Consider the following 27,104-nt stretch of genomic DNA (forward strand, 5'->3'; position numbering starts at 1 on the left):
ATTTGCAGGGGCGCCTGGGTGGCTCAGTTGGTTGAGAGTCCAACTTCAACTCAGGTCATGATCTCAGGGTTCGTGGTTTCAAGTCCCACATCAGGCTGTGCTGATAGCTAGCTCAGAGCCTGGAGCCTGCTTCGGATTCTGTGTCTCCCTCTCTCTCTGCCCCTCCCTCATTCATGCTCTGTCTCTCTCTGTCTCTCAATAATAAATATGTTAAAAAAAAAAATTAAAAAAACATTTGCAAGCATGAAAAGGGCAAAGAAAACTGAAGTTAATCACTTTTAGATTTAAAGAAAAAATATTTTAGTTAACCTGTTTATTATTAGGTAACAATCAAGAAGCTAATGTTGTATTTACATAGTCGAACACTGTATTTAAAAAAAGACAACCATAAGATAAATTGGAGGCTGATTAGATTGGGAAAGTGGGAAAAATATTAAGAACATATTGTTATTTTCTAAAAAAAAATCTGGTAAGGAGTTTCAAAATTCAGTTGTCTCAAAGACCACACAATTATTCCAAGACTACTACAAAATTATGACACATGCAATAACTGACTAAGAAACCAACATGCACATTCTTTTTCTGGGGATAAACTCAAACAGAAGAAGAGGAAAGAGCTACTTCTGCTTAATGTGTCTTCAAAATATTCAAGTGAGAAAAACAACTGCTCTTTTGAAGTAGAGGTTTGAACCAGTTTCAAGGCTCAGAAGTTGTCAAATATTGATGGGCTCTGCACATAATGGTTATAAATCACAAACAAAAGAAAAATCTTTAACAACATGTAGTGAGAAAGAGCATAGGGCCACCCACTGCCTTTTTCAGGTACTGGCACATCAAAAAATTACCATCATGAACATCACTTTCAAATACAAAGTGACAACATACAATATGCAAACAAGACATTAAGAACACTTCAGCATGACATATTAAAGGAAAACAGAAATAGCAAACTTACCAGCTCCTCCACAGAGGGGACAGACTTAAGATACAAGAAAAAAGTTTTATAATTAGAAAAAAATCAAACAAATGAATTTATCTAGTGGTATAATCATTATAAGGAAAATTCCCATGTTGAGTATCATTTGGATAAAGTTCATTAGAACAAATCTATTTGCAAAGCCATAAGCAATAGTAACTATATAGCATTTGATGAAAATGTTTTGTTTTACCAAAGTAAGTCAACTCAACTAGTTCAGTGCCTTTCCACTATAGCACGCTGTTTAAGATCTAATGTTAAAACTTCAATTCTTTTCTACTGAAAATGTACATTGTTGCTCAATGTTAATATCCAATATCCCAAAGCAGCAGTTACAAATCTAACTCACTTCAGTTAACAAGACTACTAACTTATATTCATAGAATTTCTGAATTTTAAAGGCTTAAGGAGAATGTAAATATTCATTTAACTAAATTCTAATATATCAGTATTAGAAAATAATCAACTAATCAAATGGAATTAACTTAAAACGGAAAACTTAAAAATGTATCTTATCATCATCATTTTACGTCCTGCCTCTCCCAAGCATTATGTCTTACTGCTGTGTCCCCTGCGGTCAACAAAGTGTCTAGTGCATAGTGCACACTTAATACACAAGAGATTAAGCAGACATAAGAGTTAAAAATTTTTTCTATTTAAACAACCTATATGATGAAGGCAAAGGTTAATTATGGAAAACTTATATAATGAATATGATACAAACATTACAAAATGTTTAGTGACAGGAAAAATGTGTCTATGAAGAGCAACAGAAAAAAACATGCCGCTGGTTGGCACTGCATTCTACTTTGCCCTTCATCCTTACTGACAGAACTCGTTTTACTGGAGGTGGTCATGTGACTAAGAGGCTGAAATGCAAGTTGCAATAGTCAATGAGATGGCTAAATTGATTGGCAAAAATCGCCAAGGAGGATTTCATGAAAAATTCCTTAAAGAAGGCCAATGTGGCCTGGAGCCATCCTTTTGCCCTTTTCTTAGATTCTTCCTTCTTCCTGCCTGGAATGAAGAAATCCTAAAGATGGAATCTCTGAGCTAAACATGGCAGAACACAAGAATAAAAAGAACCTGTATACCCACCACCTGTAAAGCTACATCAGCTCTGGACTACCTATCTCAGGGGTTGAAGAAAATAGTTTGTACTATTCAAGAACAATGCTAGTGTTACTTGGATTTCTGTTATATATGCAGCTGAATTTAATCCTAACTGATCCAATAGGGGAAGAAATGTTTACATGTTATAATCACAAATATATTTTAAATAAATTTAGACAGCCATTTTCAAATAGGAAAAAAACCCTATTCTAAGTATCAGTTGCTTATTGATATTATCAGTTATCACCCCTAAGTGATGAGACAGTGGATGGTCATGAAGACCTTTACATCTGTGTTTTCTAAATTTACCACCATGAGCACATATTACTTTTTATAACCAAAAGCCTCATTAAAAACTGTCCTCTTTACCCTCTAAAATACATGTAAGTATATGTTACCTTCTAAACTACTTACCAGTTTTGCCTTAATAGTACCAGAGTCAACACTCTGACCAGTTTTGGCATGAAGCTGAAGCTGAATAGAGTGCAACTGTAAAAGCTGATCGTGGACTTCTTTCTCCAACACAACTTTTTCTGCCTGGGTCTCTGTCAGTTCAGATTTCAGATCTACCAACTGTGCCTTATAAAACAATAATAAAAAATCACGTCAGCTTAATTTTCTTTATTTTGAATTGAATAATAATTATTCAAAAGGGACCCAGACTACCTGTAAGACGAACAGATGAACACCAGAATGAATACCTGAAGTGACTGAGCTGTAGGACATCCATCTAAACAGTCATAAATTCAACTGCACAGGTAAGATACTTGAGTGGCAAAAGAACTAACTCTACCATAAATAGCATCTTTTATTTTTTTTTTTTTTAGTAATCTCAACACCCAATGTGGGACTCAAACTCACAACCCCAAGATCAAAGAGTTGCATGCTCTTCTGACTGAGCCAGCCGGGTGCTCCCATAAACAGTATCTTCCAATACAGAATGCTACTTCCAAATATACAAGAGATTACAGCAGAACTTGATTTCCACTGTGTTCTAAAAGAGTAACAGTTTCCACAATGTCTTTCACAAATACTCCTAATTGAAAAACATAGAAAAGAAAAAAAAACTTACATGTATGATAAATATGTCTTACAGATCTTCTTCCCTTTAACAAAAAAATGCCTACCAAAGAGATTTATAAACATTTAAAATCACCTCTTAACAGACAATGTTTAGTACATTTTAAAGACTGCTCCTTGAAAATCTTATCTGGAAAGTTCTTCTTAGTCAAAACAAAATAACCTATAGGTTTTTAGTGTTTGAAACCAAATAACCACAAAAGGAAAACAAAGATTTGAATAATATGCACTCTTTTTAAGCAATATGAAGCTTATGCTAAAGTGAACCTATACCCTGAAAAAGTTTAATATAGGTCATTTACTCTATAACAACCTCACCTCTTTTTTCATTACATTCACCCTCATCCTGCACTTATCTTATTATTTCTTTATGGTATTGTCTAATATACTCCTCCATTCCTTACATTTCCTATAAACTGGAAGTTAGATCTAAAGGTTTAATTAGGGGCAGCTTGCTGGCTCAGTCAGTAGAGCATGCAACTCTTGATCTCAGAGTTAGAAATTCAAGTCCCACAATGGGTGCAGAGATTACTTAAAAATTAAAAAAAAAATCTTTAAAGATTTAATTAGATTTACTTAATTAAATCTTTGTAACAAGGGGGACACTGTGTGTTTCAAAAGACATACACTGCCTGGTAGTCCCACAATGATTTATCTTTCAAATAAAATATTTCATGATTCATTAATAACTAGGTAAAACTTCTGGAGTTAAGAAATTAAAGGGGCAAAGTGGTATTCATTAATTAATTTGGCAGACTAATATTCAAATCAGAAACTATTTTATTCTAAAAAGGCAAAGAAAATAGGGTAGTACGCAGGTTATTTGAATGTGGCCCATTACAAATACGGACTTTTCATGAAGTCAATTAATTTCTCAAGAGGTTGCTCAACTTAAAAAGTAAGAAAAAATTCTTGGAGCACCTGGGTGGCTCAGTCAGTTAAGCCTCTGACTTTGCCTCAGGTCATGATCTCACAGTTTTTGAGTTTGAGCCTCCCGTCAGGCTCTGCCCTCCCTCCCTTGCTCATGCGATGTCTCTCTCTCTCTCAAAAATAAATAACATTTTTAAAAATTAAAAAAAGAAAAAATGCTTCACAAAGAGAAGATGCAGATATTAAAATTCGAAGCCCAGGCTTCTCTGTTCTTTGTTCAATAGATAGTCACATCTCCTTGTGCAGTGCCAGCCAAATCACTGAGAATGGATGGCTGACATCAGAGAAAATGGATTTGGCCACATTGGGCACCTGGTCACCAGGACTGCTTTTAACTCTGGCAAAGTTAATTATCGTTGACATCAATAACCCCTTCACTGACCTCAAATACAAGGTCTACATGTTCCAGTATGGTTCTACCCTTGGCAAATTCAATGGCACAGTCAAGGCTGAGAAGAGAAAACTTGTCATCAATGGAAGGCCTATCTCCATCTTTCAGGAGGGAGATCCTTGCAGCACCAAACAGGGTGATGCTGGTGCTGAGTATATGTGGAATCCACTGATTTCTTCACGATCATGGAGAAGGCTAGGACTAAGAGGATCATCATTTCTGCCCCTTCTACTGATGCCCCCATGTTTGTGATGGGAAAGAACCATAAGAAGTATGACAACTCCTTCAAGATGGTCAGCAATGCATCCTGTACTACCAACTGTTTGGCTCCTCTGGCCAGGATCATCCACGAAAACTTTGCCATCATGAAAAGACTAATAACACACAATCCAGGCCATCAATGACACCCAAAAGACTGTAGGTGGCCCCGATGGGAAGCTGTGGCATGATGGCTGAGGGGCTACCCAGACCATCATCCCTGCTTCTACAGCCAAGGATGTGGGCAAGGTCATCAAAGAGCTGAATGGGAAGCTCACTGGTTTAGCCTTCCATGTCCCACCCTCAATGTGTCAGTCATGGATCAAACCTGCTGACTAAAGAAAGCTGCCAAACATGATGATATCAAGAAGATAGTGAAGCAGGTATCAGAGGTCCCCCTTAAGGGCTTACTGGGCTCCACTGGGGACCAGGCTGTCTCCTACAACTTTAACAGTGATACCCACTCTTCCACCTTCAATACCGGGGCTGGCATTGCCCTCAAGGATCACTGTATCAAGCTCATTTCCTGGTATGACAGTGAATTTGGCTATAGCAACCAGGCAGTAGATCCTATGGTCCACATGGCCTCCAAGAAGTAAGAGCCCCCTGGACCAGCCCTAGTGAGAGCACAAGAGAAAGAGAGAAGGCCTCAGCTGCTAGTGAGTTCTTGCCTCAAATCATCCCCTAACACAAGGAGACCCTCTTGACCTTGACACAGTTTCCATCCTAGACCCTCTGAAGAAGAGGGGCTTAGGGAGTCCTACTTTGTCATCCACATCAATAAAGTACACAGTATCCACCCAACAAAACAAATAAATAAAGTAAAATAAAATAAAATTCAAGGTCAATTTAATTTTTAAAATAAGTGTTTCAGATTTACTTTAAATTTTATAATATTTAAATAACTCTTTTCTAGTCCATGATATAAGCATTTTAGCTAAGAAAATTTAGCCATTGAAACATTTTATGCCAAGATTAGAAATTTGCATATTTTATATAATGGTTATCTTCCTAATACCACCATATTTTAAAATTCAAAGAGAATGTAAAGACTACAATTATGACAGTTACTATGTATACAATGAAACCAAGGCCAATCAAAGTCGCTTTTATATCCGAGGCTACCCGACTGGTCAGCAGCAAAACAGCACTTTGAACCCAATTATTCCCAGGACAAGGCAGTGGAAGTGTTCTCAAGCAGCTGGCATAAGGAAAAAAATTTGTTTCTATAACAACAATACATATGTTTAACTTACTAACAATATTCACTGCGTAACAATATTCACGGCTACCACAAAGCAAGCATCTATATACATATGGCAGGTATATACACACCATACATGATCCGTAATTCTCACCAGACTCTCTAACTTTTCCTTAATAGTTAAGGAAACTGAAACTCAGAGTTTAAGCAATTTGCCCCAAATCACACAGCCATAAGTAACAGACTCCAAATCGGTCTGACTGTAGAAAAAGCCTGCGCATCTTTCACCTCACTGTCTTACCTTGGCCACCCTATAACTAGTAAAGAGCAAAAAGTTTATAGGAAACAGGTGATTTCAACCTTCAACTCTTATTTAAATTTTCAAGCAATATCCTAAAAATGTTTCTTTTTAAATATTTTTATTTTAGAGAGAGCGACAGTATGAGTGCATAAGCTGGGAGAGGGGTGGGGGGAGGAGAGGGAGGGAGAGAGAGATAGTGAGCGAACATCTTAAGCAGGTTCCACATACAGCGCCCCACACGGGGCTAGATCCCATAGCCCTGGGATCACAACCTGAGCAGATTCAAAAGTTGACCCTCAACTGACTGAGCCACCCAGGCACCCCCAAAAATATTTTAAAGAGCAAACCCAAAACAGTTAAAAACCATGTTACATACAGACTTAATTAGGGATACAATCTTTTCACTTTTCTGCACTTGATCTTGGGAGATTCATTTACAGAAAAAATAAAACAAAAGCTGATCAGCAAGATATTCTATCCCTAGACAGTAAGGATAAAATGATCTCATTCTAGGAGGGCTTTAAGACTATGGCCTTGGGGTACCTGGATGGCTCAGTCAGTTAAGCTTCCAACTCCTGATTTCAGCTCAGGTCATGATCTCATGGTGAGATTGAGCCCTGTGTGGGGCTCTGTGCTGTGGGGAGCCTCCTTGGGATTCTCTTTCTGTCTCTCTCAAAATAAAGAAACATTAAAAAAAAAAAAAACCCCCACAGGGGCACCTGGGTGGGTCAGTCAGTTGAACGGCTGACTCTTGATTTCGGCTCTGGTCATGATCTCAACAGTTCGTGAGCAGGGCCTTCACTTCACCTAAGCCATTTAAATCAACCACTGGTGAGATTTTTCCAAAGCAGTGATTCTAGCATGTGGTCCAGCTGGAATGGAGTCTAGAGACAGATTAAAAATTGAGGCATATTTCACAAAGTAGGAATGAAGTATTCCCAAAAATGAAAAAGACAGTCTATCTGAAGAACACTAGAGTATTATCATCACCACTTATTTGTATTTAATGTAGCCATTACTACTCTATTTCTCATCTCGTACTCTTTCAAAACATCCAAACTTTTCCAACAAGGTAATTCCTTTCTAAAATAATCCTTCACTACTGGATTCCACTGTGTGGCACCAAAACCAAAGGAATTTTTTGTTCAGAGTTTCCTATTTTTCCACTTTGTCTAGACCTTAATCCTCCGTCTGTTAGCTGCTAAAAATACACAACAGTTGCATTTTTCTCTTTCTAAACATAAGCTAATTTTTATTTAACAGTCTCATGGAGAAAAATGCCAATTACTTTACCTTAAGCACCCTTCAAAAACCTCTTTGGGAAAGGATCAGACTAACACAAGAAATTAGCAAACATCACGTTGTATGGCTGAGGGCTTGGATCTAGTTCAGTTATTAGCTTTGGCATATCATTCGGCTCTTTTAGAACATCTTAGAAGGGTCAACCTAAGAACCTAAAAAAATCTGGTAAAACATCTTTATTTTGCACATGAACAAACTGAGGTTCAAAGATATTGGGTGAGTTGCCCCAAATTACAAATAGCAGAACATTAAAACTCAGACCTCCTCACATCTTTTGTAATCTGGCAGTAATAGGGAAATGGTGACCAAGCAGTCCATGGGCTCCAAATGAGATCACATCCCCAGATCTCAGACAGGGCTTGAAGCAAGAGACTCAGAACATGCCTCATCTAGCTACCAACTCCGCCGCTACCCCCCCCCCCAAGTGCCAGACATGCATACACACAAAAACACACATTCCCCAAGTTGTTTAAAAATTACAAAGAAAACAGCTGACTCCAAATAGCAGTTGACCTGTAATGAACAATAGCACAGAAAGCTGCTGATAAAGTAAATATACTCTAACCTACAAATTTACCTACAAATGTTTCTACACCTTCTGTTTTAAAGTATGTGTACAAAAGGTAATCACTTCACTAAAAAGAAACAATTATTCTTTTATGGGTTTTTTTTTTGTTTTGAGAGACAGAGTGAGACAGTGCGAGCAGGGGAGAGTCAGAGAGAGAGGGAAACACAGAATCTGCAGCAGGCTGCAGGCTCTGAGCTGTCAGCACAGAGCCCAACATAGGCCCTGAACCCACAAACCATGAGATTATGACCTGAGCCAAAGCTGGACGTTTAACCAACTGAGCCACCCAGGTGCCCTACAATTATGCTTTTAAAAGTCTATGTTTCTTATGTCTGAAAATGCAGTTTAAGATGAAAGTACAGATTATAATTTACATCTCTAGCAATTATACCATTTAATGCCAATATCTAAAATGTATCACCTACACACACCTATTTCCTGAAGGGCTGTAAAGTTCATAAGATAAATTTTTAAAATGTGAAAAAATAAAAACATATAAAGGCGCCTGGGTGGCACAGTTGGTTGAGCATCTGACTTCGGCTCAGGTCATGATCTCACAGTTCACGAGTTCAAGTAAAAAATAAAAATGAAAGCAAAATCATACAGGGATGGCAAGATATCACTTAAAAAACCCCACCTTAATACAGTTTATTGTGTATTACATTTAATACTGAGTTTCCTATTAATAGGAGAACCTTTATATATTATAGTATTTTCCTTGTCTCATTATAAAACAATGCCATTTTATCTGGTGAGACTCTATCTTTCTTGGAACTAAACTCTTAAAAGAAAGTATCATAGGAATTGTTATATACAGGATCCTGAGCGACAGCAGAAGCAGAACAGAGCCATTCTTCACGAGGCCTTTTCTCCTGTGACAAAAGGGGAAAATGTAACTAATGAAAGCATTTTGATCCATTCCCTGTTTTTTCTTCTACTCCCTCAACCTAGCAGAACAGTCTTAAACCTAATCTGAGTTAACCCACACCTCTTACAAAGACTTCCTGGGGCACCTGGGAGGTTCAGTCGATTAAGCATCTGCCTTTGGCTCAGGTGCTGATCTCGCAGTTTGTGAGTTCGAGCCCCATGTCAGGCTCTGTGCTGACAGCTCAGAGCCTGAAGCCTGTTTCAGATTCTATGTCTCCCTCTGTCTCTGCCCCTCCCCTGCTTATGTGCACTCTCGCTCTCTCTCTCTCTCAAAAATAAACATTTAAAAAATTAAAAAAAAAAAGAATTTTCCTCTGTTTCCCCTTTTTCCCCTGTGCCTGAAGTGGTTAGCATTGCTCCAACTACTGAAGAGCACAGAAAGCCAACAACTCCTATTCTAAAACAAACACTGTAACCAAATAGGAAATGAAGTCAGAGGTCAAATATAAAAACCTCCGCCACCCCTCAAGATAGGAAGTAATATTCCTCTTTATTATAAGTCAGCTCCTGAAACAGCCTGCTCATTTGGCTTACTAAAGTTCTGTGAGAAAACTACCTGCTGATTCCAATTCCCTCTATCCAAGCATAAAGGATCACTAACTGCTTCCATCATCATTCCTCCCCAAACTGCTCTGCAGTTTAAGACCAGCAAACTTACTTTTGTTTCTAAACTACATTCATTCCACAAGTATTTATTAACCACCAACCACATGCCAAGCGCTTGTCCAAGGTCATTACAAAGCAAGTAATATATGTACCTACAAAGTGTGAGCTGTAGGAAAGAAACTAAAAGAAGGGAATTAGTCAGTTGAGAGAGTATGGTTACTCTTAAGAGTGTCTCAGCAGCTCAGAGCCTGGAGCCTGCTTCGGATTCCGTGTCTCCCTCTCTCTGCCCCTCCCCCACTCACACTATCTCTCTCTCAAAAATGAAAAAATATTAAAAAAAAAAAAAAAGAGTGTCCCGGTTACTGTCACAGGCCTATGGAACCTTTTCAGGGCATCCACAAGGTCAAAACTATTTTAATACTAATAAAACATTATTTGTCTTTTTCACCATGATGACATTTGTACTGAAGGCACAAAAGCAATGATGAGTAAAATGAAAGCATTTGAGTTCCAGCTACTATATGCTTGCAGTTAAAAAAACAGAAAGTTCATTTAAGAATGCCCATGATGAAGCAATAAAAATTATAAATTTTTAAAAATCTCAACCCTTCAGTACTTCTTTTTAATATTCTCTGTGATGAAATGGGAAGTGTGCATAAAGCATGTATGCTGCATATCAAATCATGTTGTCCTGAGAAAAAGCACTTACATAGTTGCTCGAGTTGCAACACCAAACTCTTTTTTCATGAAACACCATCTTTACTGGAAAGAAGAACTGAGATGTCTGAGTGGCTCAGTCGGTTAAGCATTCGGCTTCAGTTCAGGTCAGGATATTGCAGTTTGTGAGTTCCAGCCCCACGTCAGGCTCTGTGTTGACAGCTCGGAGCCTGGGGCCTGTTTCAAATTTTGTGTCTCCCTCTCACTCTGTCCCTCCCCTGCTCGTGTTCTGTTTCTCTCCCTCTCTCAAAAATAAACAAACATTAAAAATTTTTTTAAGAAGAATATATTACTCAAATTAATATATTTGGTAGATATATTCTTGAGAATGATTAACTGAATCTGTTACTTCAAGGCAAACAACCGAGAGCATTTGTTGCCAATGATAAGAATCTGTGTTTTCAAATGAAAATTAGAATTTTGGAAAAATTGAAGCTTGACAGCTTCCAAACACTTAAAGATTTTCTGATAAGAATGGTGATATTAAAAAATGTGATTAAAAAAAAATCTGGGGGACACCTGGATGGCTCAGTTGGTTGAGCATCCAGCTTCAACTCAGGTCATGATCTCACAGTTCATGGGTTCGAGCCCCACGTCAGGTTCTGTGCTGACAGCTAGCTCAGAGCCTGGAGCCTGCATCTGATTGTGTCTCCCTCTCTCTCTGACCCTCCCCTGGTCGCGCTGCCTTTCTCTCTCTCAAAAATAAATAAAACATTAAAAAATTTAAAAAAATACTAAAAATAAAAAATAAAACATTAAAAAAATTTTAATGTTTATTTTTGAGAGACAGAAAGCAAGCAGGGGAAAGACAGAGAGAGAGGCAGACACAGAATCCAAAGCAGGTTCCAGACTCTGAGCTGTGAACACAGAACCCAACAAAGGGCTCAGGCCCACGAACAGTGAGATCATAACCTGGGCCAAAATCAGATACTTAACTGACTGAGTCACCTAGGCACCCCAACAAATGTGAATTTTTAAATATGTATAATGAGGTATACCTACATTTAGAAAATCTACATAACTCAGCAAACCAGTATTTTCAAAATGAGTAATCCATAATGTTAACATCAGGACTCAGAAAAGATCCATTCAATGACTACCTACATAGACCAATTCATTTTAGTGTAGCAGTGAATGAAAACTTCATTGATAAGAGTTTTAGATTCCACATTGTAACTAAGCTTTAAGAAATTACCTCTTTAAAAAAAAAAAGGTTTATTTACTTTGAGACAGAAAGAGAGAGGGCACAAGTAGGGGAGGGACAGAGAGAGAGAGAGAGAGGAAAAGAGAGAATCCCAAGCAGGCTCCACACTGTCAGTGCAGAGTCCGAAACAGGGCTCAAACTCATGAGCTGTGAGATCATGATCTGAGCTGAAACCAAGAGCCAGATGCTTAACCGACTAAGCCACCCAGGTACCCCAAGAAATTACCTTTTAATATCAAAGAAAGGTATCCATAACTATCTGAAAAGGTTATTAAAATACTCTTCCCTTATCAAACTATTTATCTCTGTGAGTTAAACCTTTCTAGGCTACAACTCACACCTCCTATTACAAATGTTTGAAGACAGAAGCAGATGTGAGAACCCAGCTGTCTTCTTGTAAGCCAGATACTTAAAAATTGGTCTTAAATGTAAAACAGTGCTACTCTTTTTTTGAAAAGTTATTTTCTCATTAAAAATGATATTTATATGAACATATAATAGACACTATTTTTTTAATTTTTAAAGATTTATTTATCTTTCTTATAATAGTTTATTGTCAAATTGGTTTCCATATAACACCCAGTGCTTCTCCCCACAAATACCCCCCCTCCATGACCATCACCACCCCCTTCTGCCCTCGGTTCGTTCTCAGTATTCAATAGTCTCTCATCATTTGTGTCCCTCTCTCTCTCCAACTCTCTTTCCCCCTTCCCCTCCCTATGGTCCTCTGTTAGGTTTCTCCTGTTAGACCTCTGAGTGCAAACATATGGTATCTGTCCTTCTCCGCCTGACTTATTTCGCTTAGTATGACACCCTCGAGATTCATCCACTTTGCTACAAATGGCCATATTTCATTCTTTCTCACTGCCATGTAATACTCTGTTGTATATATATACCACATCTTGATCCATTTATCAGGTGATGGACATTTAGGCTCTTCCCATGATTTGGCTATTATAGAAAGTGCTGCTATGAACATTGGGGTACATGTGCCCCTATGCATCAGCACTTCTGTAGCCTTTAGGTAAATCCCTTGCAGTGCTATTGCTGGGTCATAGGGGAGTTCTACTGATAGTTTTTTGAGGAACCTCCATACTATTTTCCAGAGTGGCTGCACCAGTTTACATTCCCACCAATTTTCAACTAGGCAGGAAATATTTAAAAGTTTTCTCAGTTTTAATTTCTAATACGGTAAATGTCTGTAGACATAATCCACATTTTAGAGACTTCATAATTTGTAGAGTGGAAAGGGGTCCTGAGACCAAAAGTTTGAGAACTATTGCTTCGGAATCTAAAGGGAGGCCCATGTGGCTGCACCACACAGAATAAGAGAAAAGAATGGTAAGATACGTCATTGAAGAGATATCCAGAGATCAGATCATACAGAGCTTGACAGCCATAAGAAGTCTGAATTTTATTCATAGTATAATTGAGGAATTTTAAGCAAAATGACGTGATCAAATTTATGTTTAAAAAAAGGCAGCTGTGTATAATACAGGAGACAAAGTGAATGAACTAGGGTTGAAGGGGTTTCAAAAAGAAGCAGATAAATATGTGACGTATTTTTGAAAGTTAAATGACTTTGATGTTAACCTCAAAATGAAGTTCCAAACAACGCAAAATGTTTCCTGTTTCCATTTTCATGTTAACACAGTTGCTCTATGATCAAACTGGAGGTAGTATGAAGAGAATCAAGCTACCCTGAGTTCTAGAAATATGTCAAGTGTACTGAATCCATATACAATATGAATGTTTAATGTTGCTTGTAGTCACAGTTTCAAATTTTTCTCACAGTTTCAAATTTTTCTCAAAATGGAATGCCATGGAATATTAATTTACAAATCATATCCTTGCGAACCACATACCAGGGGAATAAATGAACCTGCAGGTTCAGTCATTCAACAATGTGGTGGCCACGGTGTGAGATACCATGGATACAGACAGACACCATCCCGGCTCTCATGAAATTTGTATTATAGAATGATTATTGCTAATCTTTGAGGACTCATGGCAGGCTACTAAAAGCGTTTCAAATAATTTATTCATTTAAATAAATATTTATTGAGTATACACTGTGTGCCAGGAGCTGGAGACAAAAAAGATGAGTAAGACATGGATTCTGCCCTTTAGAATTTCACTGTCTGGTAAAAAGAGATAAAATTACACTTCCGATTATGACAGAGAATGTCATAAGCACTGTTCTAAAGGCATGTGTGATATACTAATTCAAAATGGCATGAAAAAAAAGGAAGTGAAAGTCTGGGTGATGTATGGAAGTGCTGAATCACTATCATCTATACCTCAAACCAATATTACACTGTACATTAACTAACTGGAATTTAAATAAAAACTTTTTTTAAGAAGCAGTGAAAAAGTCAGAAAGGAGAAACTGAGCTGAGTACTACAGAGATCAGCTAATACATAAAGTAGGGAAAGGTCTGAGAAATGAAAACTCCTTGCAAGTGAGACAGGGATGTAAATAGGTCAGAAAGGTTGGTATTTAATGTGTGAGTTTCAACTTTCCAATTTTAAAAAGGGGCCAAACAATTCGGTAATCCACACATCAGTCAACTGGATATCCATACTCAAAAGAATTACTCACGACTCAATAAAGTTTGAAAGCACTATAGAGAAAAACACCAACCAATTCCTAGACACCAAAATGAGTTCACAAAGAGATAATGTTCATCCTAAAGTCAGCTTTCACAAAGTACTTGATATTATTTCACCTAAGACATAATCTTGACCCTCAAAGAGATTACCTTCTAGAGGTAGAGAGATGTGGCAACTACTAATGACAGGACAACATAACAAATTTAACAGTCCAAGTGAATTAAAGGTGTTACAACAGCGTCTGCCTATATAGGGCAGACATAATGCTGTGAGGAAAGCCTTCACAGAGATAGTGATGTAAGTCGTATCTTGAAAGATGAGTGGGTGTTTGATACTGTAGACAAAGGGGACAGAGAAGGCGCTATACACAAAAGCCTATGTATGTTAAAGTACTGATGCCAGGCAAGAGCAAGGCCTATTTAGAGAGCTGCAGACAGACCAATTTTATTGAGAGGCAAAAGGAGCTAAGAAAAGGTGACAAGAGATAAGACTAAACTCACTGGGCATTGACATCATGCCAGAATTTGAACTTTAGCCAGTAAGTAAAAGGGAAGTATAAGTAAAAGAAGTAAAAGACAAGTGACCAAAATCAGAGTTGCCCTTTTTTGGTATGAACCATTAAAATGAAACATGTTAGAATGATTTTGACAATGGGGGCGCCTGGGTGGCTCAGTCGGTTGAGTGTCCAACTCTTTGTTGTTGTTAGCTAACACATTTTTTATTTTTATTTAATTATTTTAATTATCTTATTTGATTAATTTTTAAAATTTAGTTAGCATACAGTGCAACAATGATTTCACCTTAATCCCCCTTGCCCATTTAGCCCATCTCCCCTCCACAACCCCTCCAGCAACCCTCTGTTTGTTCTTCATATTTAATAGTCTCTTATGTTTTTGCCCCCTCCCTGTTTTTATATTATTTTGCTTCCCTTATGTTCATGTTTTGTATCTTAAAGTCCTCATATGAGTGAAGTCTATGATATCTGTCTTTCTCTAATTTCGCTTAACATAATACCTTCTAGTTCCATCCATGTAGTTGTAAATGGCAAGATTTCATTCTCTTTGATTGCCAAATAATACTGTTTTACATTATACATATATATATATATATATATATATATATATATATATATATATCCCACATCTTTTTTATCCATTCATCCGCCAATGGGCATTTGGACTCTTTCCATACTTTGGCTATTGTCAATAGTGCTGCTATAAACATTGCAGTGCATGTGCCCCTTTGAAACAGCACACCTGTATCCCTTGGATAAATACCTAGTAGTGCAATTGCTGGCTCACAGGGTAGTTCTATTTTTAATTTTTTGAAAAACCTCCATACTGTTTTCCAGAGTGGATGGACCAGTTTGCAGTCCCACCAGCAGGGTGAAAGAGATCCTCTTTCTCTGCATCCAACATCTGTTGTTGCCTGAGTGGTTAATGTTAGCCCTTCTCTCCCCTCCAACATCTGTTGTTGCCTGAGTTGTTAATGTTAGCCCTTCTGACAAGTGTGAGGTGGTATCTCATTGTGGTTTTGATTTGTATTTCCCTGATGATGAGAGACATTGAGCATTGTTTCATGTGTGTGTTGGCCATCTGGATGTTTTCTTTGGAGAAGTATCTGTTCATGTCGTTAGCCCATTTCTTCACTGGATTATTTGTTTTTTGGGTGTTGAGTCTGGTAAGTTCTTTTTAGAGTTTGAATACTAACCCTTTATCTGCTATGTGATTTGCAAATATCTTCTCCCATTCCATTGGTTGCTTTTTAGCTTTGCTGACTGTTTCCTTCGCTGTGCAGATTTTTATTTTGATGAGGTCCCAATAGTTCATTTTTGCTTTTGTTTCCCTTGCCTCCAGAGATGTGTTGAGTAAGAAGTTGCTGAGGCCAAGGTCAAAGAGGTTCTTGCCTGTTTTCTCCTCGAGGATTTTGAGGTCTTCCTGTCTTACATTTAGGTCTTTCATCCATTTTGAGTTTATTTTCATGGACGGTCTAAGAAAGGGGTCCAGGTTCAATTTTCTGCATGTCGCTCTCAGGTTTTTCCAGCACCACTTGCTGAAGAGACTGTCTTTATTCCATTGAATATTCATTCCTGCTTTGTCAGAGATTAGTTGGCCATACATATGTGGGTCCATTTCTAGGTTCTCTATTCTACTCCATTGATTTGAGTGTCTGTTCTTATGCCAGTCTTGATGACTACAGCTTTGTAATAAGAGCTTGAAGTCCAGGACTTCATGCCTCCTGCGTTGGTTTTCTTTTTCAAGATTGCTTTGGCTATTCAGGGTTTTTCTGATTCCATACAAATTTTAGGATTGTTCTAGCTCTGTGAAGAACGCTGTTGTTATTTTGATAGGGATTGCATTTAATATGTAGATTGCTTTGGGTAGTATTGATATTTTAACAATATTTGTTCTTCCTATCCAGGAGCATGGAATATTTTTCTATTTTTTTGTGTGTGTCTTCTTCAATTTCTTTCATAAGCTTTCTATAGTTTTCAATGTATAGATTTTTTACCTCTTTGGTTAGACTTATTCCTAGGTATTTTATGGCTTTTAGTGCAATTGTAAATGGGATCGATTCCTTGATTTCTCTTTCTGTTGTTTCATTGTTGGTGTATAGGAATGCAACCAATTTCTGTGCATTGACTTTATATCCTGCCACTTTGCTGAATTCATGGATCAGTTCTAGAAGGTTTTGGTGGAATATTTTGGGCTTTCCATATAGAGTATCATGTCATCTGTGAAGAATGAAAGTTTGACCTCCTCCTGGCCGATTTGGATGCCTTTTATTCCTTTGTGTTGTCTGATTGCTAAGGCTAAGACTTCCAATACTATGTTGATAGCAACAGTAGCAAGAGAGGACAGCCCTGTCATGTTCCTGACCTTAGAAAAAGCTCTGAGTTTTTCCCAATTGATGTTGATATTGGCAGTGGGTCTTTTGTAGATGGCTGATCTTGAGGTATGATCCTTCTATCCCTACTTTCTTGAGGGTTTTAATCAAGAAAAGATGCTGTATTTTGTCAAATGCATTCTCTGCATTTATTAGAGGATCATATGGTACCTGTCCTTTATTTTATTGAAGTGATGAATCACACTGATTGTTTTCTGGAAATTGAACCAGCCCTGCATCCCAGGTACAAATCCCGTTTAGGTGTGGTGAATAACTTTTTTAATGTATTGTTGGATTGGCTGGCTAATATCTTGTTGAGGATTTTTGCATCCATGTTCATCAGGGTAAATGGTCTATAGTTCTCCTTTTTAGTGGGGTTTTTAGTTTTGGAATCAAGGTAATGGTAGCTTCATAGGTTTGGAAGTTTTCCTTCCATTTCTATTTTTTTGGAACAGCTTCAAGAGAACAGGTGTTAACTCTTCTTCAAATGTTTGATAGAATTCCCCTGGAAAGCCATCTGGCCCTGGCCTCTTGTTTTTAGGAGAGATTTTTGATTACTAATTTGATTTATTTACTGGTTATGGGTCTGTTCAAATTTCTTCCTGTTTCAGTTTGGTAGTTTATGTTTCTAGGAATTTGTGCATTTCCCACTTTATTGGCGTATAATAGCTCATAATATTTTTTGTTTGTGTTTCTGCTGTTGGTTGTAATCTCTCCTCTTTCATTCTTGATTTTATTTATTGGGGTCCTTTCTTTTTTCTTTTTCATCAAACTGGCTAGTAATTTATCAATTTTGTTACTTCTTTCAAAGAATCAGCTCCTGCTTTCATTGATCTATTCTACTTTTTTTTTTTTAAGAACATTGATTTCTGCTCTAATCTTTATTATTTCCTGTCTTCTGCTAGTTTGGGTTTTGGGTTTTATTGGGTGCTGTTCTTTTTCTAGCTCTTTAAGGTGTAAGGTTAGGTTGTGTATCTGAGACTTTTCTAAATTCTGGTTCAGACATCTTACTTGTATCTGTGTTGATTAAATCCCTGGCTGTTGTTTCTTCCTACTCTTTCTTTTGGGGTGAATTACTTTGTTTCAACATTTTGAAGGAAGGAAAGTAATTAATAAGATAAAAAAAGATTAAAATTTAAAAATTAAAAATAACACACACATATACACACATCAAATAAATTATGCTAAATCCTAGGTGTCTTTTGGTCTGGTTACTGAAGGGAGACTGATTGATTGATTGGAGAAAAGGTGGGGGAGAAAAAAAACACGAAAAAAGGGGAAAACATTTGAAAATTTGAGAAAATGAATACAATGAAACAGAATAAAATGAAATGATGGACATAAAATAGAATTTGAAAATTTTACAAAAAAGTAAAAAATTTAGTAGAAAAAATATTTTTAATAAAAATTGAAAATAATTTTTTTCTTTCTGTATTGAAATAAAAGAAATGAAAAGAAAAAGAAAATTGAATAGATGGACCAGTGAACAGCCTGAAATATGAATGCTGTTACATTGTTTTCCCCTAGAAGTCAACCTATGAAGCACTGTATAGTCAGTAAACAAAGCAGGTGGAGAGGTCTGTGGTGTTCCTGAAGAGCGAGGTTGGCCCAGTTGGGTGGGGCTTAGTGTAATGGCTCTGTTTTCTAGATGGTGCTGCTTAGCTTACTGGAGTGGATTGTATTGGTGTCTGTGGGTGTGTATGCACATGTGTGGGTAGGGTGTAAATGGCATCACCCCGTCTCTAGTATCAGAACTTTGTCCTCTCCCTGATCACACACCCATCCTTTCTCTCTAGCTTCCATCCACTCACTGAGTTTACACTGTCCATGACCAAGCCATCAGGTTGCCAGGCGGCACCTCCCTCCTGAGTTTTATCTCAGATGTGGCTTTGTTTCCCTACACTTCTGAGGGACTGCAGCTTTGACCCACTCAGACCTTCTGGGGGAGGGTCTCACTGAGCAATGGCTGGTGCCAGCTGCACCCAGGAACATTCATGGGACTGTGCTGCTGCCGATGCCCAGAGACTGAGGCTGGGTGCCAGCCTGCCCCAGATAAAGTTCACCCGATCGTGTAAAGGCAGCGTTTCACAGATTATGGAAAATCACAACACACATCTGGCATCAGGCTTCACCTTTAATGACCTTGTTCCAGCAACAGTGAATATGGTTGTTCTCTGGGGTCTGCTGGGACTGGGTGGCTGCACAGCTTCTACCAAATGTCCTTCCAGCAGTGGAACCACTTCTTCCCACATGGCCCGAGGACCTCCCGGACCCCACTCTGCTCCTGGGGATTCGCCCTTCCCACCAGAGCACCACCAGGTATTGAGCTGCGGAGCTTCAGACTCTGTGCTCCCCATTTATAGAGTCTTGATGAAATTTAAACCTTCTCCTTTCTCCTTTTTAGTTCAGTCTCTTGCAGCTGTTTCCACTTTTCCACTTTCTCTCTAGCTGCTCTTGTGGAGGGTGCTTTTCCTGTGCTCTACCCCCATCTCCATCTGTCTCTGCAAACAAAAACAGCACCCTGCCCTCCGTGGCTTCTCTCTCCCCTAGTTCACCTCTCCGCGCTGCGTACCTGCTGAGTTCTGTGGTTCAGGTTGTGCAGATTGTTGTGTTAATCCTCAGATCAGTTTTCTAGGTATGCAGGATGGTTTAGTGTTGACTCGGCTGTATTTCATGGAAGTGAGACAGAAAAAAAACTTCCAGCTGTTCTACTATCTTGGCTCCTCTTTCGAGCGTCCAACTCTTGATTTTGGCTCAGGTCATGATCTCTTGGTTTGTGAGTCCCAGCCCCATTTCAGACTCTGTGATGAAGTGCAGAGCCTACTTTGTATCCTCTCTCTCCCTCCTTCTCTACCCCTCCCCCACTTGTGCTCACTCTCTCTCAAAATAAATAAATAAAACTTAAAATGGAGGAGGGAGGTGCCTTGGTGGCTCAGTCAGTCAAGTGTCCAACTCTTGACTTGGGCTCAGGTCATGATTTCACAGTTTGTGAGATGGATCCTGTGACGGGCTCTGTGCTAACAGCACGGAACCTGCTTGGGATGCTCTCCTTCTCTCTGCCCCTCCCCCACTCACATGTGTGCATGTGCGCACGCTCTCTCTAGCGCTCTCTCTAAAATAAACATTTAAAAAAATACTTTAAAAAAGAGAATGATTTTGATAATGAAAGGATGCTTTGGAGGAGGCAAATAGGAGACTAGCTTAGGAATATGCAAGAAAGGATACGAACCTTAACTACATACACTCTCCTAAACTCATCTTTCCTGCCAGACCTGCTCCTTCTCCTGGATTCTTTACTTCAGTAAATAGTGTAAGTCTCCTAGGGCTATCTTAACAAATCACCATAAACTCAGTGGCTTAAAAGAACAAAAATTTATTCTCTCACAACTCAGGATGCTAAGAGCTCAAAACCAAGATATTGGCAGGACTGTTTCCTTCTGGATACCCTGAAGGAAAAACAGTTCCATGCATGTCTCCTAGCTTTTGGTGATTGAAAGCAATCCTTGGCATTTCTCAGACTGTAGACATGTTACCCCAATCTCTGATTCTTTCTCCACATAGCCTCCTTCTGTCTCTATGTGTCCTGAGTGTCTCTTATCAGGACAATTTCAATGGATTTAGGGTCCACCCTAATCGGCTATGATCTTATCTCTATCCTTAAATTATTATTTGGAAGTAAGGTCACATTCTGAGGTTCTGGGTATACATGACTTTTGGGGGAGACTATTATACTCAAACAGCAACCGCCTAATCCATTTCTCCAACAGAAATGTGGTGGCATCCCTAACCTCTCCTTGTCCTCAGCCTCTGCCCATTCATAATTATTAAGTCCTGTTTCTACTTCTTTAATTGAAGATTATCTCCTTTTCTTCATCCTCATTACCATTTTCATTTCAGTAACGCTCTTGTCAACATAGCAAACTCCTTGCTACAACACTGGATTATTACTCTCATTACTGTGCTTATTACTAAATAAGAATTGTTGGAGAGAGTCACACAACAGGGCAGACTGGTTGTATTGTGTGTTCATGATAACTAACTACGAATAAGTCTCCAACATTGCCTGGCAGTCCTTCTGTTTCTCTGGCCAACTGGCTCTCCCACTCTTCTAGAACTATTTCAAATCTTTTCAGTTTCTCCAAGCTCTTACTCTCACCCACTTTCAGCAGTTGTCCCAGGCTCCAATTTCAAAGAGAATAAAGAAGCCAGCAGACAAAAACTCTCAACTTCCCACCACCTGCTCTCACTGTCTCCTTCTCCCTCAAAGTATAACAGCTGGACTTTCAACGTGAGGCCATTCTCTCTACATGTATCTTGGATCTCATCTTCATTCAGAAACCTTACTATATACCTTCTCTTTCACCAGAATATTCAGCTTTCCCCTCAACTAAATGCTTCTCGTTGGCTTATACACATTTATTTTTCATATAACAATACCTTCCTGGAACTCTACACTCCTCCTTCCTGTTATCTATGCAGCCACACTCACTCTTTCTGCCTGCTTTTCTCTCCACCTCCTCCTTCCCCACCAGGCATAAATATGTTTTTGGAAAAATTGGTTTCTCCAGTTATGGAGCCTTGGTTCCCTTACTTAATCCTGAGTAAAATGGGAATAATAATAGTAAACCTATCACACAGGACTGTTGTGAGAATTAGATGAATCAATATATACAAAACACTCACACTAGCACCTGGACAATATTAATTGATTAGTTAGGTTACCAATATAGCTATTGTCAATGATAACTCATATCCATCTATCCAGCCAGCCAGCTGACATCTTAAGAGTCATCCTAAATTCTCTCATCCCTCCATTCCAATCCATTTCTAGACTATTTTTACCTCCCAAGTCTCTCTTATTCTGTCACCTCCATCTCACTATCCTATCCTGCATGATTATCCTCTCATATGGATCAAAATAAGAACCTCTTAAAGGATTTCCTACATCCATTCTTGTCATTATCCAAAACTCTCTCCTTACCTTAGACTCAGTGAGCTATGCTAATCTCATATCTGAGGTTACCATCTAGTTTATAACCTCTCCCACTGGTGCGATAGAGCCCCCAAATCTATTTCATGGCTTATAAAATCATGTAGATATGGTCCCCAGCTACTTGTTCAATCTTACCCTGCATCTCACTTCTTTGGCCATCTGCTCTTACAACACATACCAACTCTCTTTCAGTTCTTCAAGTGCATTATGCACCTGCCCATCACAGGTGTGTTCCACTTTCTGTTTTCTTAACTGAAATGTTGAATGATATTCCTGCTTCTCTTGGCCTAATTAATTCCTACTTATGCTTTATGTCTTAACTCAATGGTCACTTACAGAAGGAAGCCTTCCTTGATCCCCCAGAACAGGCACTCTTACACTAGGTACCTTTCATAATACTCATCAAAGTTGGAATTTCACACTTACATAATAATTATTCCAATTAACTCCCCCCAACAGAACCAAAACTTTGTAACAGCATTAACTATGTCCATTTTGGTCTCCACTGTATCCCAAGTACCAATACAGCATCTGGCACAGAATTAGCCCTCAATAAGTACACAGTAAATCAATATTAACTTTCAAGTTCAAGGCTGAAAAATGGCCTCACCACTGGTTTAAAAACAGGACAGTGCTAAAGCAGTAAAAAGATAGTACATCATAAACATAGCTCAAGACTAAAAGTTCCAAAAAAAAAAAAAAAAGACTAAAAGCTCCTCTACAATGGTTGTGAACAGTAATTCACTTTAAAAAGATACACTGATTCAGCAATTGGTGAGGGAGGGAAAGGAAGCTGTGACAGAAGATATATTGTTTTGCTATCATTTTATTTTTTAAAGTAGAGTCTATACCCAGCACAGAGCCCAACATGGGGCTCAAACTCAAAACCCTGAGATCAACACCTAAGCTGCAATCCAGTCAGACACTTAACCAACTGAGCCACCCAGGCACCTCATGTTTTGCTGTTATTTTAAAGAAGGGGTAAATAGGCAGAAAATTGCATTTCCAGGTAGACAGGTGGGTTTTTCCGAAGTATTGGTTCTCCATCTTTGTACTACTCTAACACACTACTATAACTATTACTACTCTTCTGCTTTTACTACTGTCCCAATCCATACCTGTGATTCCAGCACAGTGTCACCGAGTGGCTCACTATAGCAGGAATTCCCATGCAGGTGGGAAGTATGAGAGAGATGTAAATACCCTGAAATGGCACTATCTCAATATATTCTGATTTTCTTTGCCCTCCCCTTCCCCTTATAGATAGCCAACCCTCTACCCAAATATAACTTATGGCAAGCAGCAGTCACATAGGCATCATTTATATTTAATTTTTATTTTATTTTATTTCTTAAATTTTATTTGAGAGAGGGACTCTGCATATGCATGTAAGTAGGGAAGGACAGGGAGAGATGGGGCGGGGGGAGGAGGTTGATCCCACAGCCCTGGGATCATGACCCAAGCCAAAATCAAGGGTCAGAAAGACACTCAACTGACTGAGCCACCCAGGCATGCCATTTAGTATTCAATTTTAAATGTAACCTCTGACTTTTTTGCAGCAAAATTGTTTTAACTACTATATTGATATTAAACATGGTATTACCTAAAGACACATTAAGTAGGCAGAAGAAAAGGGCAATTTGGAAAGATACTCAAGACCAATTTAAATATATTATAAGTTACCCATTCTGGAAGTAACTGTGTCTTAATTATAAGAAGATTTTATTATGGTAATATACTTTAAAGTATTAATCTCTAAAAACACTAAACTTTGGGGCACACTTGTTATGTCAACAGCCTCAAATGTTGTATTTTATGCCACAGCCTTAAGACAATAGAAATAATTCAATCCACTTATTAAGAAATAAACAAATAAAACCGGGCAAGAAACTATGGCAATCTTTTCAAAAGATTTCAAGATCTCAGATTAATAACAGTATATGAACCTCTGAAATTCTGCAAATAATCCAACAGCAGGTCTACTTTGGAAGGCACTACTGACAATGAAACTATCTCCTCAGCAATATATAACCAATTCCATGAAAACTGTAAAAACTGCTAAATGTAGGAAGATTAACCCCACAAACAGATAAGCCAACTGTAACTAGAAAAACACACAAACAAAATGTCCCCTCCCCATTTTCTAAGATCTTAAGATCAAGGGTTTCAAGCATGTTGAAGAAACATGCTTACATCATGACAGGCTAGCATTTCTTATTTTGAGAAATAACACCACCTCCTAAGCCAGGATGTGGAGTCAGAATATGCAATTACAATTTCTGAGAAAAAGAACATACATAATTTATTATAGCTCTGAACACTCATCTAAAATATTTAAAGATGAAAAAGATTGAGTACCATCTCCTACTCACAGAATAATCCTTTCTCCAACATTAGATTTTTATATCTGACATCAAAATATCATTGTTGAAAATGTCCTCTGGTCATTTAAACAATGAGTTAGATATTGTTTCACTTTTTAAAAGCTGTTTATCCTCAGTGGGTACTTGCAGTTGGAAATGATATGAAAGTTCTTACGAGGCAAAAGCTGCTCTTGCTCTGGTATTTAAAGCTGAAGTACTATTTCTAAAAACCATTAAATGCATTTTTAGTACTCAGAAAATTAACTATCTTCTAGAAATAAACAGTAATCAAGATATCAAAAATCATTTTCGTATACCTAGAACAAGAAGTGATTAGCTTCACATCAGCACTTCCATCGAACCTCTTCAAATAGGATGGGGAAAAAATGAACAATCCTTTCAGTAGAGAAGAAACAAAATCTCTGATTTGCATCCATGCTAATCACAGATGAATTAGACCACCTTTTCCGTGGCTACCTGACAGGAAAGAGGAAGAATGCTAACCATTCAAGGAGATGACACATATCTGATATTCATTTTGATTTGGATCTAGGGGCACTCTAAATCATTGTAACAGATAGCAATAATGATTTCTTGGGAAACTTCATGTTCAAAGAGCTTTGCACATCGCTGATTATCCTATCTTTATTTTAAAATGAAACACCCATTTTGTTAAATTATCTAGTTAGAAAATGCCCTTTATGTAATAATGTTAATGTGCCATGTTTCTAGATATTGTAATAACGCATTAATTTAACTTTCTGTACATTGTGGTAGGTTTTTCGTGCTTTTTTTGAACCACCACCACTCCACCCACACCCACACCCACAGCCACAACCAAGATTACAGACTAAAGCAAATGATCATTCTTCACATACTCTCACAAATAAATCAAGACTAAGACTTTGGGAAATATAGTACCGGAAAACAAACCCTCACTCAATGTTATAAGTCATTCGAAATATTGTAGAGAACTCTCCTGGTATCTGCCTGTAATTTAAAGACCAACTGTAAACCAGGAAGGACACTGATACTATCCTGTTTATCCCACTAAATTTTCCTAAGAGCTTTGATAGAATTCCCCTAAATAGTTCATGCATGCAGGGGAATAGTATGTCTGTGTGAAAAAAGAAACGATGACCTGAAATAGTTAAAAAAAACAATCAACACTGTATCAGTCTGATGATATACAAACCCGGTTTGTCAATGTCAAAATCGATATAAGAACTCAAATGTTGAAAGGTGGGCTAAGGTAGTCTCATGACAATCTTTGAGCTTAAATCTTAGGTTTGTTACTGATGTATGTACAAGTGGACTGGTGTTAATTAGTTTGTTTCCTCCGCATAGAAATACTAGGAAGGTGGGTGACAGGACTGCGGGACACCCACACGTCCATACACCCCCTTTTCTACTCCAACCTCATCTCACTCCTTTGCCTTACACATATACACACGCATCTCCTGTCGCATCTGAGCTCAGGTGCCCAGGTTAAGTAGTTTTCTAGGATCGTTTCACAAGTGCGTTAAATGGGATCTGATGACTGGGGTTGAATACCACCTCCTCTAGGGCCCACAGCTCACCTCTAGCTTGTGGTTGATTTGGGACACAGTCTGGGCTTTATGGCAAAGCTGCGCAAAGCAGGAACTCAGGCTGGTCATCTTCTGTCGCCCCTCATAAGTGATGTCCGCCTGGTCCGGATCGATCTCACCCAGGAGCAGATCCACATCCACGAAGGCCTTGTCGAACTCCTTCTCCAGCACCTCCAGCCAACGGAACATGGATACCCCACCCGGGGAGACCCCCACGGCGCAGGAGGCGCCCCCGGGGCCCCCTCCGGCTCCTGCCGGGCACGGGCCGCCAGCCGACATGGCGCCGTCTAGGGCCTCCCCCGACTGCTGCTGAACCCCGCCGCCCACCCCGCGCGAGAGGAACTGCTGGGGCTGCGGGGACCCCTGCTCACGCACGCTCCGTCTGTCCCCTCTCTTCCCCTCGCGCGGCTACCGCCGGCAGTGCAGCCCCGAAGTGGCAAGATCAGCTAAGCTAAGGCGGCGGCGGTGGCACACGGAAGAATCGGACCGTCCCACCTCCCGGCCCGCCCCCGCGGCGCATGCGTAGCGAAGCCCTAGGTGGACGCAGCCTGGAGGGACGAAATGGGCGGGGATAGGATGCGACCTCAGCCTATGAAAAACCTCTACTTGGGACCAGCCCGCCAGCGGCCATATTGACAACTGGCAAACTCTATCCTGAATCCCAGGGAAACAGGAACGCATCGTGTCGGCTTCCAAGTTGGAAAGGCCGGAGGAAGAGAACGATGTCCACGTCGCAGAGATGAACAGTTTCCGCCCGCTTGACTTCACAGTGGGCGGGAGCCGTTCTAAAGTCCTCCGGGACAGTTGCTGCGCTGACGCCCCGGGCGGGGAAGGGAATGTGAGGAAGGGCGCTGTGAGCATGCGCAATGGCCACGTTTTACCTTTCCTTGCAGTTCCTGGGGAGGTTGAGGTGGATGGACATACAGGCTCTTCTTGCTAAACTAGGCCCTAAATGACGGGTGGAAACTGCTTGGCGCTACGCGGTAAAGGACAACGGCCGCCCAGGTTTTGCTGAATTCACGCGAGACCTTTTGTCTTATGCACGCCTGAGTTCGAGTCTTGCATCCTGTCACGTATTAGCTG

At 39.1% G+C, this 27,104-nt stretch overlaps 1 protein-coding gene and 1 pseudogene across 5 annotated transcripts in view; one reads left to right on the forward strand and one right to left on the reverse strand.

The window, feature by feature from the left end:
* GOPC (golgi associated PDZ and coiled-coil motif containing) overlaps window positions 1-26,541 on the reverse strand; it is a 44,902-nt gene extending 18,361 nt beyond the window's left edge. For 2 of the 5 annotated variants that reach the window (XM_029943286.1, XM_029943285.1), the window contains exons 1-3: window positions 26,013-26,540; window positions 2,504-2,668; window positions 956-979 (exon numbers count right to left, since the gene is read on the reverse strand). In XM_029943286.1, the coding sequence (XP_029799146.1) occupies window positions 956-979; window positions 2,504-2,668; window positions 26,013-26,300 (477 nt within the window). In that variant the 5' untranslated portion in view covers window positions 26,301-26,540. Of the gene's footprint in view, window positions 1-955; window positions 980-2,503; window positions 2,669-26,012 lie in introns of all 5 variants that reach the window. The other 3 variants (XM_029943288.1, XM_029943287.1, XM_029943289.1) reach the window with 3 other exon arrangements.
* LOC115296391 lies at window positions 4,370-5,347 on the forward strand (annotated as a pseudogene).
* Window positions 26,542-27,104: the final 563 nt, after the last annotated feature.

The sequence above is a fragment of the Suricata suricatta genome, chromosome 7 (genome assembly GCF_006229205.1).
Source record: "Suricata suricatta isolate VVHF042 chromosome 7, meerkat_22Aug2017_6uvM2_HiC, whole genome shotgun sequence".
NCBI classification, from domain to species: Eukaryota; Metazoa; Chordata; class Mammalia; order Carnivora; family Herpestidae; genus Suricata; species Suricata suricatta.